Source organism: Sphaerodactylus townsendi, linkage group LG07 (assembly GCF_021028975.2).
Source record: "Sphaerodactylus townsendi isolate TG3544 linkage group LG07, MPM_Stown_v2.3, whole genome shotgun sequence".
Lineage (NCBI taxonomy): Eukaryota > Metazoa > Chordata > Lepidosauria > Squamata > Sphaerodactylidae > Sphaerodactylus > Sphaerodactylus townsendi.
In genome coordinates this window covers 85,702,452-85,722,314 of record NC_059431.1, presented here as the reverse complement: position 1 = coordinate 85,722,314, position 19,863 = coordinate 85,702,452, and the positions used below count along the sequence as shown (strand labels likewise).

The window sequence follows — 19,863 nt, the reverse complement described above, 5'->3', positions numbered from 1 at the left end:
AATGTCTGTACAAAATTTTTATTGAAACTAATGCCAGATGTAGCTTTCCAAATGCAGAAGTATTTCAAGCAACAGAATAAGATTTCCTATGGGGGCTAAAAATGGCTGGGCAGTTTATCTATCAGGGATATGTAAATGATAGGCTATTAGTTTGGATCAGGGGGGCTAGATTATATTAGTAATCTTCAGACTTACCGGGCCTGAAATCCAGTGAAGTGTAAGCACATGGCTGCAAATAATGTGACAGTCATGGGGCAGGAAGAAGAAGAACCAGAATTATAACCTTACTGGTATGTAGACTGGGACACTAGGCAGCAGATCAAAAAGAATTGAGAGCAAACCAAGTACCCTGAAGTGTACCACAGTAGCAAACAATGCAAAGTCCAGAGGCATGGAGGAATCCTCTCTACCACTGAGTGACCTCATTTCCATATCCTGATGCCCAGAACCATACAAAGAGAGGAAGGGATGGCAGCTTCATTCTCTATCTCTACAAAACACATCCTCTCAAAAGATAGCAGAAGAAGACGAAGACGACGACGACGAAGACGAAGAAGAAGTTCCATATGTGCTAACAAGGAGGGGGTCCATAACCCATCTGAGGATCGTGACCAATGTGTTGGGGACATTCAGCTAATGAATCACTACAATATGGCCAATGTCCTGACCTAAAGTGGGCTGAATCAACAACAGTCTTTAATTATTTGAAGTTTAAGAGCAGAACGAAGGGCAAGGAAAGAAATTATAAATCTCATATTATACCCAGGGTTAAAATAACAGATCTGAGGTACTGAGAAATGTGAAGATCTCTGGGTTATATAGTTTCAGTGCTTCAGTGGGTGTCTTCAACATCTGCGATAAATGCTACATTTAATCACAACTTATATGTCATTCTCACCCCACTAGCTCATTTATGGAAAGTTTGTTCAGAGAAAACTGATTGAGCCAAAGGAACTGGGCTAAGCTGACCCTAAGCTGGGAAGTAAAAAAGAACCCATTCATGCAAAAGACTTGCTTTGAGAGCAGAATAATGTCTGAGGATATTCACGTAAGGTCCAGCGGCAAGAACAAGTGTTCCTCATAAATGGGAAAATAAACTAGTTCCGTATTTATTCAGACTCTTATTCAGGACAGATCCCCACATTTTCACCAGTGGATTAATTAAGAGTTTTTAATTGATTGGATGGGCATCCAAGAGCATGCTTAGGAGCCGATTGCTGCTGCCAACATGTTCATGGCATGCATGTATGCTTCAAACATGATTGAAAACATGCGGCTGACATGCATTTGCTGCACTCCTTGAAGTGGTGTATACACATTTGTACATCATACCACAGTAATCTAGAAACAGGAGAACAAAATGCAGAATGTTCAATTATATATTTTACATTATTTTTCCTTATTGAGATGCAGGAAAAAAAGAGAAAGAATCAAAGTAGCAGTAGCATGAAAGGCCATATGTATTCACTGAATTCAGATGTCACTTGAGTTTATGAACCAGTCTTTCTGAGCATGTCTAGGCTTTATTCCCCTCCAAACTGGTGCATAACCCCAGAAATTTCTGTGGTTAACCCACAGTTTAATGGATGCTTCTAGCTGTCTGTCTTGAAATAGCTTCTTCAAAAGAGGAGGAGGAAACACCTAAGTAAAAGTCTGTGACTCTGCAAAGAAGTAAATTTATCTACCTTTGCACAGAATACTTCTTTTCTTCTGCTCTGCAAAGCCAGTATAATTGCATCCATAGCTCTATTCTTTCTTTAAAAGAAAACTTTCTACATGGGGTTAAGCAGCCTGATCCAGTTTTCAGCACAATAGTTTCCTCACTTCTCATAGAGCTTTTATTCTGACTGCAGTGTAGGCAGTATTGTTGGTTCTATAGTGATGTGGCAGACACTGTCACTTGGAGACAAATGAGATGATGGTGAACTGGAAAGAAGATACAATAGACACTGCAAAGAGATAACAGAAAACTAAAAGAACTGGTGCATGGTCATGCATTTTGTCAGTACTGTGGCTGACATACACAACTACGGGACATTCTTCAATAGTTTTAATAGTCTTATTTTTACAACATTAAAAACACACTGACAAGGAAGTACCTTGTCATCATATTTACATCCAAAAGTTTTCAGACTAATGTTAGTATGTATGTTAATTGCAGAGAATTTGGTGCCAAAAGTAGCTCACTCAGAAGTGCCTTATTGCAATCCTATTTAGTTCTTCTACCACAATGAGCACAACACACCAAATAATAGGGATGAAGAGAAGAAGAGAGTTTTGGATTTATCTCCCCCCTTTCTCTCCTGTAGGAGACTCAAAGGGGCTTACAATCTCCTTGTCCTTCCCCCCTCACAACAAACACCCTGTGAGGTAGGTGGGGCTGAGAGAGCTCCGAAAAGCTGTGACTAGCTCAAGGTCACCCAGCTGGCATGTGTGGGAGTGCACAGGCTAATCTGAATTCCCCAGATAAGCCTTCACAGCACAGGCAGCAGATCCAACCTGGTTCCTCCAGATTAGAATGCACCTGCTTTTAACCACTGCGCCACTGTGCAGGATCCATTCCTGCACAGCCTAGGTAGGTGTTAATTGCTCAATTTGACCTGGGTTGGATGAGCGAGTTTCATACAGAATACTAACTATACAGTGCAATAGAAACAGACTCTCTACATTTAACATCTGCTCAGACCCTATATGGAACCATAGTTTAGTTAAGTGAAGGCGATTCTTGAAATGTGTACATTAACTGTAAGCGCAGCACTCTTTTTCACTTCAGTGACTGTTGTATCACTAATGGCAAACAAGTAATTATCAAACATCCAAATCCAAGCAGTGATTGCAATTGCAGGCTCACTGAGGCTTTGAAGCAAGGATTAGGTGAGTTCAGAAGCTAAAGAGACATCTTCATCACTCCAAGCAACTGAGCACCATTTATATTACAAGAAGATTTTAAACTGCGCTAACAACTGTTGCAGCACTCCATAAGCCCACACCAACTCTCCCTTCTACTTCCTATTATTTTCTGCCTTACTTTATCACATATCCCAGCAGCCAGTACTGCCAACTGTGTTGTCAGAGCAAAACTAAATCTAAGACCATCACATAAGGGTTTGTTAATTCAAGATCTGGTGGGGGAAAAGTTTGCCATTGGGGTGCTGTGTGGTTTCTGGGTTGTATGACCGTGTTCTAGCAGCATTCTCTCCTAATAATTCTCCATACAGCCCGGAAACCACACAGCACCCCAGTGATTCCGGCCGTGAAAGCCTTCGACAATACATAGTTTGCCATTGGTTTGTTCATTACTGTCTTAACTGTGGTTTTACACTATCTTGGCTTTATCTGGCTGTTCCTGAAAGTGCTCTCCGGCATTCCCTAACAACAGAGATTGCGGCCAAAGTGAAGGGAAGGAAACCAGCATTTGTCAAGGCAAAGCAGAATTTGAGTTCAGGATTCTGCAAATTGAATCTGGTTCCCAAAACTTACCATTGAAATGGAAAGTTCGATGAAAGTCTCAACCCCGTGTGTTTCAGCGGTGAAAAAGGCAAACTCTTTGTTAGGGATTATTAGGAAAGGGATTGAAAATAAATTGGTCAATATTATAGCCTCATGTATAGATGGATGGTGAGGCCTCATTTGGAATACTGTCTACATTTCTGGTCACTGTATTTCAAAAGGGACATAGATGGAAAAGTACAGAAGAGGGTAACCGAGGTGATTAGAGGGTTGCAGCACCTTCCTTGTGAGGAAAGCTTTTCAGTTTAGAAAAGACTTTTCAGTTTAGAAAAGAAATGACTATGGGCGAGGCGGGGGGGGGGGGGGACTGATAGAGGTTTATAACATTATGCACAAGGTGGAGACAATTGACAGAGATTTTTTTTCTCCCTCTCCCAGCATATCAGAACTCCAGGGCATTCAATGACGGGTAGTAGATTGAAGATGGACAAAAGTAAATTCTTCTTTTCACAGCAAGTGATTGCAATATGGAATTTGCTGCCAGAAGATGTAGTGATGGCCACAAGCTAAAAGGGGATCAGAAGGTTCGTGGAGGATTCGTCTATCAGTCGCTACTAGCCATGGTGACGAAAGGGAACCTCCATGTTCAGAGACAGTAAACCTCTGTAAAAAAAGTGCTGGAAGGCAAAATCAGGGGAAGCCCTCTTGAAGAGGAACTGTTTGGCCACTGGGTGAGATAGGATATTGGACTAGATGGATCACTCGTCTGATGCAGCAGAGGTCTTCTTATGTAACTAAGGTAATATTTCTAATACAAGGCTAAAGCAAGGTAGACAGAGTGATTAGCTGGTGTTGGCCTACCAGATCTAGATGGGATTAATCTTTCTTTAGTAGATCGAGTCAAAGGCTTGAGAGAGCTCTTGGATCTGACCTTGCTGGTAGATTAACAGATTGGTGCTGTTGGTGCTGTTGCTAAGACAGCCTTCTTTCTGTTACAGCTTGTTTGAAAACTGGCCCCTTATTTAGACTCTGCAGACCTAGTCATGCTGATATAAACTGCTTTAACCTCTAGATTGGATTACTGTAACAGACTCCATGTGGGGCTACATCTGAAGACAGCTCAGAAGCTTCAGTCCATACAAAATGCAGCAAGAACACTACTAGCAGAAGTCAGCCACCATTTGGAACATACCAATCCAGCACTGCATCAATTGCACAAGTTACGTATTTGCTTCTAGGGCCTATTCAAACTGCTGGTCATTATCTTTAAAACTCTTCATGGCCTTGGTCTAGGGTTGGCCGCTTCAAGTTGGGACATTCCTGGAGATTTGGAGGATAGAGTCCAAGGAGGGTGAGATTTGGGATGAAAGGGACTTCAGTGGGGTACAATGCCATAGAGTCTACCTTCCAAAGTAACCATGTTCTCCAGGGGTCCTAATCTCTGTTGCCCAGAGATCAGTTGTAATCCTATGAGATCTCCTGCCACCACCTGGAAGTTAGCAACCCTTGCTATGGCTCTCACACTTATCAAACCACATATCCCAGCATACTCCTACATGCCAGTCATGCACCTTCTCCTTGTGGGATCCAATCCCATGACTGTCCGTTCCCTGAGAGCTAGATTGCAGGCCTGATGCAATGGCCTACCAGTGAATATCTTTAGTGGCAACATTTAGGAAGCCATGGAAGACATCACTTTCAAAGGGAACTTTGAGGAAGGTGATTTTTTCAATAGATTTAGCTGTGTGTTTTCAAATCTCTCTATGTTTTGCCTATTAATGGACTTTTTATGCTTTGTGTCCACGCAGCTTGGTATTATATTGTAAAGCTGTCTTCTGTCCAAGAAAATAACGTGGTATATAAACATTGTAAATACACAAATATGCCATATTTGCTCAATGATTGCAAAAAAAGCATAAATTCAGTAGAAGGGTATCTTGTCACTGTTCAAGCAACAGCTACTATCAGCAGCAGCAGCAGCAGCCCTCATATTACTGTAGGTTATGTTGATAGCACAGTATTAGAAGAGAAACTCCAAGTTAACCTACCCATGGGATACTTTATAACCATCACCAATATGTCTATTATTTGCCATCAACCTTTGATAATTAGATTGCATCAGGCAGACTTGGGTCATTTTTAAAGCTCAGGTCATTCTGTGAGCTGAACAAAGACAAAATATAAACAACCACACAGGATTATTTGACCTGTACATACACACTCAGTGTGAAAGCTTTTAAATCAGGTACAGTGAAAAAGAATAACATTACATGCCCCTAAAAGCCAGCTAATAAAGATGGGATTTAAATCTTACAAGTGTAACCTATTAACACTATTATTAATGGCTGTTAATATAATAGCTGGAGGTACATCCTGAACTGAGAGGGCAAACTGGGTTGCCCTAGATTGGAATACTAAATAAAAATTTCTTCAAGACTCTTAACAAGAAGAACTCAAAATACAATTGGGAGGCCCTAGAAGGCTCACCAGTATGCATGATGCATCCCCAAGACTGAAACTGGGTAAAACATTTAGCTCATCTGATACACAACCATGTTTTTTTCTTGCTGTCAAGAAACAGGTAACTTATGGCGAACCCACAGGGTTTTTGAGGCAAGAAACATCTAGAGGTGGTTTGCCATTGATGCCTCTGCTACATGCCCCGGTATTCCTTGGTGGTCTCCCATCCAAAGACTAGCAAGAGTCAGGGCTGCGAGTGTGGGACTAGCTAAGGTCACCCAGCAAGCTTCCGTGGCACAAGTAGGGATGTGAACCTGTGTTTCTCAGGGTCTATTCTGACACCTGAACCCTAAGTAATAAATATGGATTTCAACTGTCCTCTACAATCCCTACTCACTTATTATGACTTCACATTTGAGACCAAATCTGTTTTCATATCCTCCTTTAACTCTGCAAAATGTTTTCCTCTTCCTTCTTATCTACCTCCTTCCAAAAATATTCTAGATAATCTCATTAACAGAGGACTTTGTTCTTCCCCAAGTACTACATGACAGTGACAAAAAGAGAAGTTTTACTGAAACTGCACTGAAAAAGTTTACATATTGGAAACAGTATAGGTACCCAAACTTTACTTCTCTGCAGGTGTAAATATGTGAGTCTGGTAATAAGTTCTTACTAAGAAAAGGGTTGTTTATATTAAAATATTAAAGCTATTTAATGAGCTTTCTCCCCCTACCCCCCAAAAAGTAAGTTAAGTGTGTGCCTTAACCTGCTTGAGGCAGAGGAAGTTTCAAACATATTGGATTTGAAACTAGCCATTATTTCCCATGTTGCAAAAATGGCAATTTTATTTCCCAACAGCAAATGAAACTGTCAGGAAAATTTAGATGCAATAAAAATGTGTGGTTAAACCAACATGCCAGATTTGGACTAAAACTGAATTAAAGGAATTAAAATTAAGCATTATGTCAGTCAAACTTTATAAAAACTATATTAAAATAGGGATTTTCACTGGGAAAACTTCGGAGTTCGGACTTGGTCAAGTCCAACAGGACCCATCCACTTCATCTCTATCAATCGTGTCACATTTTGAAATTTGCACAATGAAAAATATTTTGCATAAGTGTCTTGCTTCTGGCAACCTTTCCACCTTTATAAAAAGTTGTCAGGCAGTGTGTGACTTTCACAGTGCAGAGTTTTAAAATGGTGGCTTCAGTCCAAGGATAGCTAATAACGGCTGACATGCACTGGAATCTTGAGGCCTAAATCAACATTGTTTTCACAGCTGTAATTAAGCCACCTAATCAGAAGCACATTTTGACGGGACAGTTTCTGGAAGCCAGACATTACAATTTCTTATGCCTGGAGCGCAGTGGCTCATGAGAGGTCCTCATTTAATTTCAGTGCTTAAAAAAAAAAAGGAGGCAGTAAAAAGGGAAGTTAAAAAAAAGTACTGTACAACTGTTGAAATGAAGCAGGCCTATGTGTTCATGCCTTGACCATCTTTGCATCCCACCCTCCTTCAGCTCTCTGCAGAGTCCCCATCTCTCCAGTGGCAGCTGCACACAGTGAGAATAAGGAACCTCGCCAAGATCAACAGATGAGCTGGTCTGAATTGGCTCTCTGTGTGTTCCGATTGTAAATTGTGCTGGTGATGATTAGAGAACTCCAACACAGGATGTTGACTATTAAAACTATCCAGAGAAAATAAGGGCTTTTTAAAATTTCAAAAACATATTTTTAAACACTATTGGTACACAGTGCTGTGCCTATGGTTTTCAGACAACGTAAAAAAAAAAACCAACTCAGGAATTAACTAAATTTATACACACACACAAACACACTAACTTTTTCTCATCAGGACCCTCCTTCCCTGTTTTTATACAAGAGTACTGATGTTGTTGTGAGTTGTTCTTCAAGCAGCATACACAAGTGTTGTTAAGCCTCACTCCCTGTTAAAAGAAGACTGTCCTTAGACCCTAAGAATCTGGAAGTTTATTGCTGCTTGTTCTCACTTCACTACCTTGCATTTAAAAAAATAAAAACCCCGCTGAAGTGCCGTCTCAGTCTTGTGCTGTGGCACTGTTGGAGTTGGTAACTTGAACATAAACTTTCAACCTCAGTGGCTCTTTGTAAGACTACCAAAATGAAGTTCCTAGTCACTGGGGTCTGATTACATTTAGTTCTGCATTTTAATTGCATATGGATTCTATTAACTCAGACTTTTGCCTTATAGGCAGCATTTTAATCAAATTACTATAATTTTCAAATATGTTACCAAAGCTTGACAAGGTAAAAGTTCACATACCTATCATATATTGAATATATAAAACAACTTTTATATAGAAAGAGAAATATTCTTTGACTAAAAGGGGAAAGCAAATATATTGTCAGATTACTCTGAGTTTTTTTTCACACCTTGGTCTAACTAGCGCTTCCTGACTTAAATGACTCTTGTATTTTATTCCCGTTGGCTTAGATCCAAAGGGCCACGGCTTCTTCCTCTTGAGTTAGCCTGCCCACACTACTTTACACACCATTTGAAAGTGTGGCTCCCAGTCCTCTACAAAAAGTTGGGGGGGGGGGGGCTTTAGTTTTTAAAAAGGGAAGACAGGAACTCTGCTTGCAGTACTCCGGACACATCAGTTCCTCTATTTAATAAAGTGATCAGATAATTTTAGTACACTAGAACAATTAATTATGTAACTGACACATTAGGGTCAAGTAAAATGTCTATGCTGACTGAGGTTTTAAAAAGCCTGTTTCTTATTCCCATCTAAATGCATGGCTTTCTGACTAAATAGGCAACTTGAATAACCATACTGGCATGGATCTAACCATCCAAATACCTTGCAAGGCAAGATTTCCCTGCTCCCCTCTTCCACCCTCGGGCACAGCTTGGAGGAAAGGTGGTTGAAGCAATTGGCATAAATTGCAGCCTCCCCCCATTCCGAAGATGTTAAAATGCCCTTAAGTCTGCAGAACTGCACATTTGCCCTTGTTTTCTACCTGGGACGTTCTAAACATAGCAGCTTTGCTTCAAAGGCAGAAAACATACCTCTACAGCCCACAGGGAACGTATTCAATACAGTCTCAAATAGAACTTGTTTGAATTGTTTGCTTAAATTTTGCATTTCCTCCAGTGGAAGAGAAGACCACACAGACAAGGAAGACAATATCCTGAAGAAGATTGAAATCTTGGCAGCAATACGGAAAGGGAACCTTCTTCTTGAATAAGCAGCTTTCAACTCACTAGTTTGCAGAAGGATGATGCAAAGAGATTACTGCCAACAGGTGATTGCATTACCTGGCTGAGAAGTTTCAACCAGTTGCCAGAGTCTATGCTGAAAACACTTAGAATTGTATTTGAAAGAGTCCCAACACAATGCCAATGATGTCATATCCCACTCCTCAGGGCTCACTGTGATTTGATTCATTAGATTTGCATACCACCCCGACCTGATCCTTGATGCTATTTTCTTCTTTTTGTAGAAAGTAGGAGAATAGGTATGCCCAGGCTAGAGGGAGACAACACTTTCAACATAATGGTATATTGCACTGGAAGGAAAAAATAACTGAACTAGATTAGTGTAGCCATGCTTCAATAGCACAAAACCATGTAAGTGATAAGAGCCTAAATAGTAAAATGATGTTCATTTAAAAAAAGTATTGGCATGAAGAGGGTGGTGCTCACCAACCAGCATGATGCTCATACACACACAGTTAATGCAGGGATCATGAGTTCTAGACATGTGCCATGAGACATTTTCCAGCAATATAATATTGCAGTTTGAATACTGGAAAAATGAGATATGCCAACCACAGAACTACTAGAGGAAAAAGAGAAGAGTTTGGATTTATATCCCCGCCTTCTCCCCTGTAAGTAGAAGCAAAGGGGCTTACAATCTTCTTTCCCTTCCCCCCTCATAACAAACACCCTGTGAGGTAGGTGGTTCTGAGAGACCTCCGAAGAACTGTGACTAGCCCAAGGTCACCCAGCTGGCATATGTTGGAGTACACAAGCTAATCTGATTCCCCAGATAAGCCGCCATAGCTCAAGTGGCAGAGCAGGGAACCAAACCCGGTTCTCCAGATTAGAGTGCACCTGCTCTTAACCACTATACCATGCTGACTCTAAAGGGAGAAATTATGTCCAAACCCTTGCAGCAATGAGTAACAATTGCATTTATTACGCTTAAAATGCTCTTGCTGCTTTTTAATAGCTTGGTTATTTCAAATAGACTCATACTATTTTTCAAGTCTCTATACTGCCTGTTGAAAAGTCTGCTGAATTATGTCATCTCCATTTGCACACATTGCCTCAGCGTGTGGTATTTCATCACAATGACGCATCATTGAAATAAATGAAATATCACACATAATACCACATAAAAGTACTAACAGAAATGTTGGTTGGATTACAACATCAATTAAGACATTAATCCAAGAGCAACAACTTTTGGCATTTCTAGTGGTAAAATGACAGCCTGACTCTTTCTCCAGCTGTTATCTCACTTGTAGCTGTCCTCTCCTGAGGTTCATTACTCTTTTCCCCCCTTCATCTGAAACTGTAGTCCTGACCCCAGCAAATTTCCATCTCCTCTTCAACCATGCGGTCCCCTGCTCCTCAGGTTCTCTTACACATTCCTTCTCCTAATGCTTTTTTCTCCATTTCCTTTTTCCTTTATTTCCTCATACAATCAAGATTCCAAAGGGTTGAGTAATTGCTGGGAATTCCTCCTGATATGCAATAAGCTTGAATAATTCTGTTGCAGCCAAGTGGACATTCTTCATACTGCATGCATACTGACTTCACTGTTCTGTCTTTTCCTTTGGCCTTTGGCCTTTCCAGATGTTTATGACTAAAACTCTTTAGTAGTTACAGCAGACCTATCTTCCAGCACCAAAAGGAGGATTTTCTTGCTTTGAGAGCGAGGAAACAGTCCCACTTCATGTTGGCTGATGTGAGTGCTGGTTAGATTTTCAGAAAGTGAATATACCTACTATAGTACTAAACCTTGAGGGAGGATACGTGCACTATGTGCACCCTGTGCAAATGCACACAGAGCCAAATTCAAGAAAAAGCAATCATAATATGGACATTATTGATGTTTATATATGTAATTCGATTCAAGCTTGAAAAACTATACCCCTTCCTTCTCTCCTGTAAGGGGCTTACAAACTCCTTCCTTTCCCCACAACAGACACCTTGTGAGGCAGATGGGGCTGAGAGAGTTCCAAAGAACGGTGACTAGTTCAAAGTCATCCAGCAGGAATGTAGGAGTGGGGAAACAAATTTGGTTCACCAAATAAGAGTCCACCACTCATGTGGAGGAGTAGGGAATAAAACCCACCTGCTCTTCATCACTATACCACGCTGGCACTCAAAGAGCTGAATATGGGAACAATGGCTGTTTCTGACTTCTGCTGTGTTTGTATTGGTACTGGTAAATAAACGTTGTAGTCCAAAATAACAAATACATCATCCCAAATGCGACTGAAAATTCACTCAGGTTGTGTGAAAGGACAATGGAATAAAATAAACATTGTCAGAAAACGAGTTGAAAACTCTGAGTTTGGGGAAGTAATACAGACAGATTCAACAAGCTGCGTATATTACAAGATGCATTGTGCACAAGCAATGACATGAATATAATACACGTAATTTATTGTATATCAATAACACATACTGAATACTGTAACATTTCCTGTTGTACCCCCAAATTCACTTGTACTAGCCAAAACCTTTCCCTTTATGCTTACATAGATTTGACTAGTTCACAGGAAATTCTTATGTTTAATCAGATGAATAGTCTTAGCTTTTTCCTTAGCAAAGTAAACTACAATACTTTAAACAGCTACTTTGTGGTCAAAGAATAACTGTTCCCTGTTTTAGTGTGTGTGCTTGGCAGGATGCCCAATCCATTGTTCAAAAGTGGAGGAAGAGGTATTGGAGGGACAACTTTCCTAGATGTCTTGCTGAGGATTTGCTTTTCCCCTTCTGTTCACCTACCAGAGGTGTGAGCCCTTGGGCATGAGCTGAAGGGCGAGGTATCAAACAAGTCTAGTAGTTCATTGTTTTGCTGTTTATTGATATATAATTTTTTTATGTGACACTTTGGGTCCCTTTGGGAAGCAAAGTGGGGTAGAAATAAATGGTCATCTTCACTTGTTCAATGGCAGCAACAAAAAAGTCAAAAGAACAGCTCACACATAAATCAAGCAAGATAACCAAATAGTTTAGTTCTTTTTCAAATCAGTGGATTCTAACTAAAGCAATATCTTTGGATTTAAATAGATTTAGACTCTGCTTCTAAACATTTGCACCATGTTTTACAATCCTAAACAAGTCTATTACAGGGCTAATCATGCTGTTTGAAGTCAGTAGGATTAAATCGTGTTATTCCAAGTACTGCAGTTTAAGAAAAATACAGCAGCAAGATGCTATTGAACGATCTAGTTTATGTTACTGTCACTCTTAAATCGGAACAACAGAAAGGATCTTAAGGTAATAATGAAATCAACTGGAGGAAATCAGATTAATTCAAAATACTGAATTGCTTAGTAGACTGAACTCTTGGAAAACTTGTAGAAGCTCTCAAAGTGACAATTGTGTTAGAACCTTCATTGGGAGATCTTCAATAATGCAGAAATGCAGTTAATTATATTATTGCTCTCCAAATCTATTTAATTTAATTGCATGGAAATGCCAAGTGATCTATCCGCCTTATGCTTATAAGGGAATAATCATACCACGTTATTTTAGGAGAGAATATAGTGGGTCTAGGTAAGGATGACTTACAAGTCTAGCAGCACGTTCTAATTATCAGTTTGATTAAACATATGAGAATGGATTCTAAGAACTGTGAGCAGAGCTTCTGTTGCACAACAGATCTTTCCTGCCTCTCTTTCTGCATTCTCCTATGACCATGAAGGTAACATTATAGAATGAACGGGTGTGTGTGTGTGTGTGTGTGTGTGTGTGTCTGTCTGTCTGTCTGTCTGTCTGTCTGTCTGTCTGTCTGTAGTGGGAAAGCATCACCAAATGTTGCTTCCTTCTCTTCCATGAGACGAAACACATCCTTGTGTTTTTGAAAGAGAAAAAAATTAATTGAAAACGTTGTATGTTGATGTGAGACAGTGTATTTTTTTAAAAGTTGTTTATTTCCAACTGGGGGCTTTGTTGCTGAACGTAGAAAAATTTTGAAGCTATGTTTTTCATATTGTCAGTCCTGCACACTTTTTTAGTGCAAGACAGAATGACAAACCTCAGTTCTCCCTCCTGCTCTATATCAAAACTTTGAGGTAGTAATCATTTTACATTGCTGCTCTGAAACATAAAATTAAGTTACTGATAATGTCTACATAATAAATACAAACACTCTGGTGCCATTAACATCCCACTAATTATAAGCAAACTGAGGGGTCTGCAGACAGTCATGCGGTAAGGTAAAAATTCCAAGAAGAAAACAAAAAAATTAAACCAGACACTTACTGAGTGCAAGCTTTCATTTTCACGAAGACATGCGGTTTGGAGTTCTGATTTCAAATCTGCAATGTGATGCCGATGGGATGCTATTTCTCTTTCTAGTGTGGCAACTCTTGAGCTTGCTAGTTGATAGATGTCCATAAAACTTACCATCATAGCCTTAATAAAAAAGCAAAGGGAATATTGTTACCAATAAATGTTCTCTAAGTTTGTACCCTATTCTATGCCAATGCCAAATCATGTTTCCAATGTACACTATTCTTTGAAATAATATCCAAAGTTAGAAAAGATTTCTAAACAGTCCCTCAATACTGACCTCTTAAAATAAATAACATTGAGTGTATTTCTGCCAGTACTGTCAGTATTAACGACTCCCCTCACATATACAGTATTTGAAAATGTGTTTTGGTTTGTAAACAGCACTTCTGGACTGTATCTGAACACATCCCTCAGTTAATTTCAGTCTAAGTCAGCTGAGGAGAAAGCCAGAGTAAGTATGAACATTTTCAAAATGAATGGAGTTGCTAATTCTCCCAACTCACCTTTAAAGAGAATTAGATTTAATTTGGCATGAAACTAAAGAAAGTTACAGACCTCTGAAAGGAAATAATCCGATTACAATATAACTGGGAAAATAATTCTGTTCAGGTATATAGTAGAGGAATGTCCCAGCCGTGTAATATTGATCAGACCGATAATAAAGTTAACTGCACAGGAGAGTATAAATGATTTGGCAGTGCTGGTAACTTGATATCTGACCTAAATAGTATAACACAGTTGGGATTATTGGACTTCTTTACAACTGGTTAATCACATTTTATAGATTATAGTTTCCCTTTGAAGTGACCTGTACTGATTTTTTTGAATCTAAGAACAGAATTAAGCTTGATAAAAATTCTACTTCTTCATTCAATAAACTAAGACTTAAACAATGTATGATGACCTCTTTACCATCTTCAGATTTTTATGCAGCAAAACATTTCCCATTTTAAAATTTTCAGTGGTAACCAGGAAGAATATATTTCTGCTACCATGTCCTGATCCAGCATATCCAGGCAGAGGTGCTTCTCGAACATTTTTTCAAGCTTCAATAAGATCCTGAGAGCAAAGTTTGTCAGCAGGCAAAAGTGGGAACAATATCATTTTGACGGAGATAATTGCTCTGACCAAGGTGAAAATAAGCAAAGAGTTTTGGTGAAGGAGTGATTGAAGTAATATCGCCCATCTTCTGATTCAAGATCTCTTCTCTTCAAGCCAGTATTAGTAAGAAGTTTAAGTTACTTTCACCCCTGACCCTGATCAACTTCAAGGGCAGAATGCATATGGAAACTGCTTCAATGCACAGGTTCCCTTGGTGTACTGGGAACCTTACACACATACTCCCTGTGAATAAGCATCTGCATTGAGCTCTGCATTCAAACGTGAGGCTACCATTACAGATTTCATTCACACAACTCATTCCCAGCCATTGTCTTGGGGACACAACTATATCTGGATTTGAGGGAGAAGAATGAACTGGGCACAACTCTGACACTGCTGTGCAAGATGACATGAAAGGCTGCTACCAGAGAGAATTTTGCTCTCTGCAACCAGATTATTATTAAGTCTTACAGTGTTTTTGCAAGTGGGACTAATAATGTCTTTTAGTATGAAATGCATCACTTGTTAATGCCTAGGAGAGAGCCGTATAGTTGAACACACATTAAAGCCATGTAGCTTTTCAATTTGGAGAAACATGAAGAGATTTGCCACATGTGAAAAAAGTCCAAGGCTATTTTTTTAAAAGCATCTTGACATTTCATGTGGGGTGTCACTCAAACACCTTGCAAAAAGTTATCTACACTATCATAGGAAAATAAAAAAATCACTCCCTCACCTACTTCACAGTATTTTCTTTTTGTTCTCAAGTTACAGCAAGGCAATGTTTTAAAAAATGGGGGGAGGGAGGTATACAACCATTCCATTACACTGCAATTATCTGACAGTTAGACAAGAACAAATGACTAGATAGAACAACATCTTGTGTAATAATAAAAAAACTGTAGTCATTATGAATCCTGCTCCAATCCAGTTTAACATCCCAAGTGACTTTTAGACAAGGCCACATACATTTTAATTTGGACAGGTTCTTTGGGGTAACATTTCCTTCTTTCCCCTAAAGGAACCTTGGAATTTTCATGTATCAAGTGTTCTGAGCCTCATATTTAAATCTCAGTGGAAAGATGGTATTTCCAGTAGTCTCCTGTATTTATTAGTGTGCTGTCAAGACTCGATTTATTGCTGACTCAACCTAAAGTATTCTGTGGAATGATTAAGAAAAATCAAGATCTCTGAACGGGGAGAAGGGGGGAAAGAACACTTTACTTATATAGGATGAAGTCTAAAAAGGCTTTCACACCATGTAGCTGCCCTGTTTGAAAAAGAAAGGTAGGTGTCCAACAACTTAAGCTTTTGGAAATTAATTTTAAAAAATAGTACCTTAACATTTAAGACTGAAAATCAGCAATTCCCTAAGCAGTAACTTCTCTGACAACATGACAGGAGATTTCCGCAGGGCCTGTAAGACTGAGTTGTTCCACCAGGCCTTTGGAGAGACCAGTTGCTGAATTGTGCCCCCTCTGTTCCTCTATGAGGGTCCCTTTACATCTTTGGGACCCACCGTGCCCCCCCCCTTCCCTTGTTAGGAGAATTTTTAAGTAAGGGTTTTGCGGGATGCCAATTTCATGTACCCTGTTTCTCCTAATATAAGACATCCCCGAAAAATAAGACATAGTAGAGGTTTTGCTGAAGTGCGAAATATAAGGCATCCCCCGAAAGTAAGACATAGCAAAGTTTTTGTTTGGAAGCATGCCCGACGAACAGAACACAGGAAAAATAAGACATCCCCTGAAAATAAGACATAGCACATCTTTGGGAGCAAAAATTAATATAAGACACTGTCTTATATTCGGGGAAACACGGTAGCAATTGCTGTTTTAAATAAATTAATATTTTAGAGTTTATGGGGCTGAGTTCTTATTGTTAGGTATTTATTGGTTGTTATTTACTTGCCTCTCTTGTTATTGTATTTTATGTTGAATAGAATAGAATAGAATAGAATAGAATAGAATAGAATAGAATAGAATAGAATAGAATAGAATAGAATAGAATAGAATCTTTATTGGCCAAGTGTGATTGGACACACAAGGAATTTGTCTCCGGTGCATATGCTCTCAGTGTACATAAAAGAAAAATACATTTGTCAAGAATCATAAGGTACAGCACTTAATCATAAGGTACAGCACTTAATGATTGTCATATAGGTCTAGTAAGCAATCAGGAAACAATCAGTAGTAATGAAAACATAAAATGTAAAATCATAAAATAAAATAAAATAAAATGTCAGCACAGGCTATAGTTATACAGTCATAAGTGGGAGGAGATGGGTAATAGGAATGATGAAAAAAGTAGTGCAGTAATTATATAATAAGTATATAATAAATAGTTTAACATTATCGAGGGAATTATTTGTTTAACAGAGTGATGGCATTCCGAGGAAAAAAGCTGTTCTTATGTCTAGTTGCCTTGGTGTGCAGTGCTCTGTAGCGTGGCGTTTAGAGGGTAAGAGATTGGGGAAACAGTTTATGTCCAGGATCGCGAGGGTCAGTAAATATTTTTCACAGCCCTTTTTTTTGACCCGTGCAGTATACAGGTCCCTCAACAATGGAGAGGACAGGTGCTTAGCAGCAATTGTTTTTTCTGCAGTTCTGATTATTCTCTGAAGTCTGTGTCGATCTTGTTGGGTTGCAGAACCAAACCACACAGTTATAGAGGTGCAGATGACACCTCAATCTGCACCTCTATAGAGTCTACAGACTCAATGATTCCTCTGTAGAACTGTATCAGCAGCTCCTTGGGCAGTTTGAGCTTCCTGAGTTGGCGCAGAAAGAACATTCTTTGTTGTGCTTTTTTGATGACATTTTTGATATTAGGTGACCATTTTAGGTCATGAGATATGATGGAGCCTAGAAATTTAAAGGTCTCTACTATTGATACTGTGTTGTCTAGTATTGTGAGGAAGGAGGTAGGATGGGAGTGGTTTCTCCTGGGAAATCTACCACCACCATTTCTCACGGTTTTAAGTGTGTTTCAAGTTCTAGATTGTTCCGAGTGGCACCCACGAGGCTAGAAGTTGTTCAACCTCCCAAGGTCTGTATGTGGTTTCATCGTTGTGTCTCGAATGGAAGGACCAATCACTGTTGTATCATCTGCAAATTTCAAAGTATTTTTTTAACAGATGGATCGGATTTGAGATGCAGTCATTGGGTGTATACACAGAGAGAAGAGAAGTGGTGAAAGTACACAGCCCTTGAGGGGAGCCCCTGTGTGCTCATTCTTACAGGTGTGTCTGATGTAATTTTTTCCTAGCTTCAACCATGCTGCTTTCCTATCCTGTTAGGAAGCTTGTGAATCCACTTACAAATATGCTCCAAGGTACTGCTAGCTGATTTTGTAGTTTGGTTAGAAGAATGTCGGTCTGATAGTATTGAATGCTGAACTAAAGAGTCAACAAAGAGGACTCCCTTGCATAGGTCTTTGGCGATTCAAGATGCTGTAGGATATAGTGCAAAGCCATATTAACAGCATCGTCTGTCGATCTGTTTGCTTTCGGTATGCAAATTGCAAAGGGGAGTCCAACAGTGGATCCGTGATGGTTTTCAAATGGTACATCACTAGCCTTTCAAAAGTTTTCATAACTACAGAATGTGTTAAAAGAGCAACTTGCTGGTCTGTAAGTCGATTCAGTTCCCTTGATGGGAAGGCTTCTTCGGCACTGGGACGATATAGTGGAGTGTTTGAAGCAGGAAGGAACATAGCACATCTCTAGTGATTTGTTGAAGATTTGGGTGAAAAATGGGGGGCCAATTGGACAGCACAGACTTTTAAGCAAGAAGGTGTTATCTTGTCTGGGCCTGGTGCTTTTCCAGGCTTCTGTCTGTGAAATAGATCTTGCACTTCCTTTTCTGAGATCACCAGGGGTTGTAAACCCAATGAAATGGGTTCAGTTGTAGGAAGTTTGGCTATTGTTGGTGCGTCTGAGATGTTGTACACTGCCCAGAGCCCTCCGGGGATGGGGCGGAATACCAAATTGAATAAATGAATGAATAAATAAAAACTAAATAATAATAATATAATAATAATAATAATAATAATAATATTTACTGATTGACAACTCTTCCTATTGGAAAGAAAGGCACAAACACAGATGCCAGGGATAAGAAAAGCCATGCCTGGATGTTACTATACAAATGTTTAGTAGTCCAAGATGATAGTGTGGTTTGTAATCTGATTGTATTTGGCTGTAGTGGTGTTGTTAACATGAGGGAGGGTGGAGGAGTACTTTTTCACAGCCTGTCTGTTAGCTTCGGGGTGACATTCAGCATGCTTTTTTGCAGCCTGTTTGTTGAAGCTGGTGGTGTTTAACGGTCACCCTTATAATGTTTGTGCAGCATGTCTGTGGCCTGAGGGGCCGGTTTGCCCTTAGAATGTTCGCAAAGATGGCCAGAGATGAGCAGTTAAAACAGTAAATGTGTAATAACTTGAGTAAAACTGAATATTTTGAAAAATCCTATAATGAACCAGTGTGCCAAATGAACCAGTGTGCCAAATTTCAACACTGTAGATTCGGTGGTTTTTGAGTTCTGTGCATGAGTCAGTCAGTGAGTCAGTGAGTGGTATTTCGCGTTTATAGATATAGATTGATTTCTGATTCTGTGTCACTTAAGACTTGAATGAGCTTGTGGACAGTTCCCCATCTTACATTTAAGAAGGGTTAGGGTTAGGAGACTGTCATCTTTGAAGTCATCGCAGCATATGAGACCATGCGAACATATGATGACGAAAGAATATTATATCTGTTTCAGAGAGAAAATGCATGAATGCAACACCCTTTCCTGAAACTCACTGCACTTACGACTTCTCCTCAAAAACAAAACCTGCATTTTAAGATATATAGGTATGACTCTTTAGAAAATGCTCACACTCCTTTAAAGTTGCATAAAAAGAAGTGCAACATCTGTGCTATATGCTGTCCATTATAATTTCATCTCCTTTCCAGTCTAAACTTTTTCCTTACGATTTGATAGGAAACAATCTGAAAGGCAGTGAAGATCATTCAATACTTATATGTGGTAGATCACCACTGCAAACGCCAGCAAATAATCTGTGTACCATTTTTTCAAAAACCAATTGCAGTTTCTGAACACTTTTCCTAGGCAGTAACTCACTGTGGTTGTCTCACCGAGATATTTCTAACACACAGGTAACTGAAAAGGACATATTTCCCACAAAAGGCTTCTAGGCTCAGGAGTTCAGTAAGCAATATTACACAGAAAAATGTTCTAGTTACCTTAAAAATGTGGAGATGTGACAGGTACTGCATGAAATTTTGGTGCTTCTTTATTGATTCAAGGATCTTAGATATG

At 39.4% G+C, this 19,863-nt stretch overlaps 1 protein-coding gene across 7 annotated transcripts in view; it reads right to left on the bottom strand.

Moving 5' to 3' along the window:
- CCDC171 (coiled-coil domain containing 171) overlaps positions 1-19,863 on the bottom strand; it is a 181,493-nt gene that overhangs the window by 15,880 nt on the left and 145,750 nt on the right. For all 7 annotated transcript variants that reach the window (XM_048502903.1, XM_048502902.1, XM_048502899.1 and 4 more), the window contains one exon: positions 13,406-13,558. In XM_048502903.1, coding sequence (XP_048358860.1) covers positions 13,406-13,558 — 153 coding nt within the window. The remainder of the gene's footprint in view (positions 1-13,405; positions 13,559-19,863) is intronic.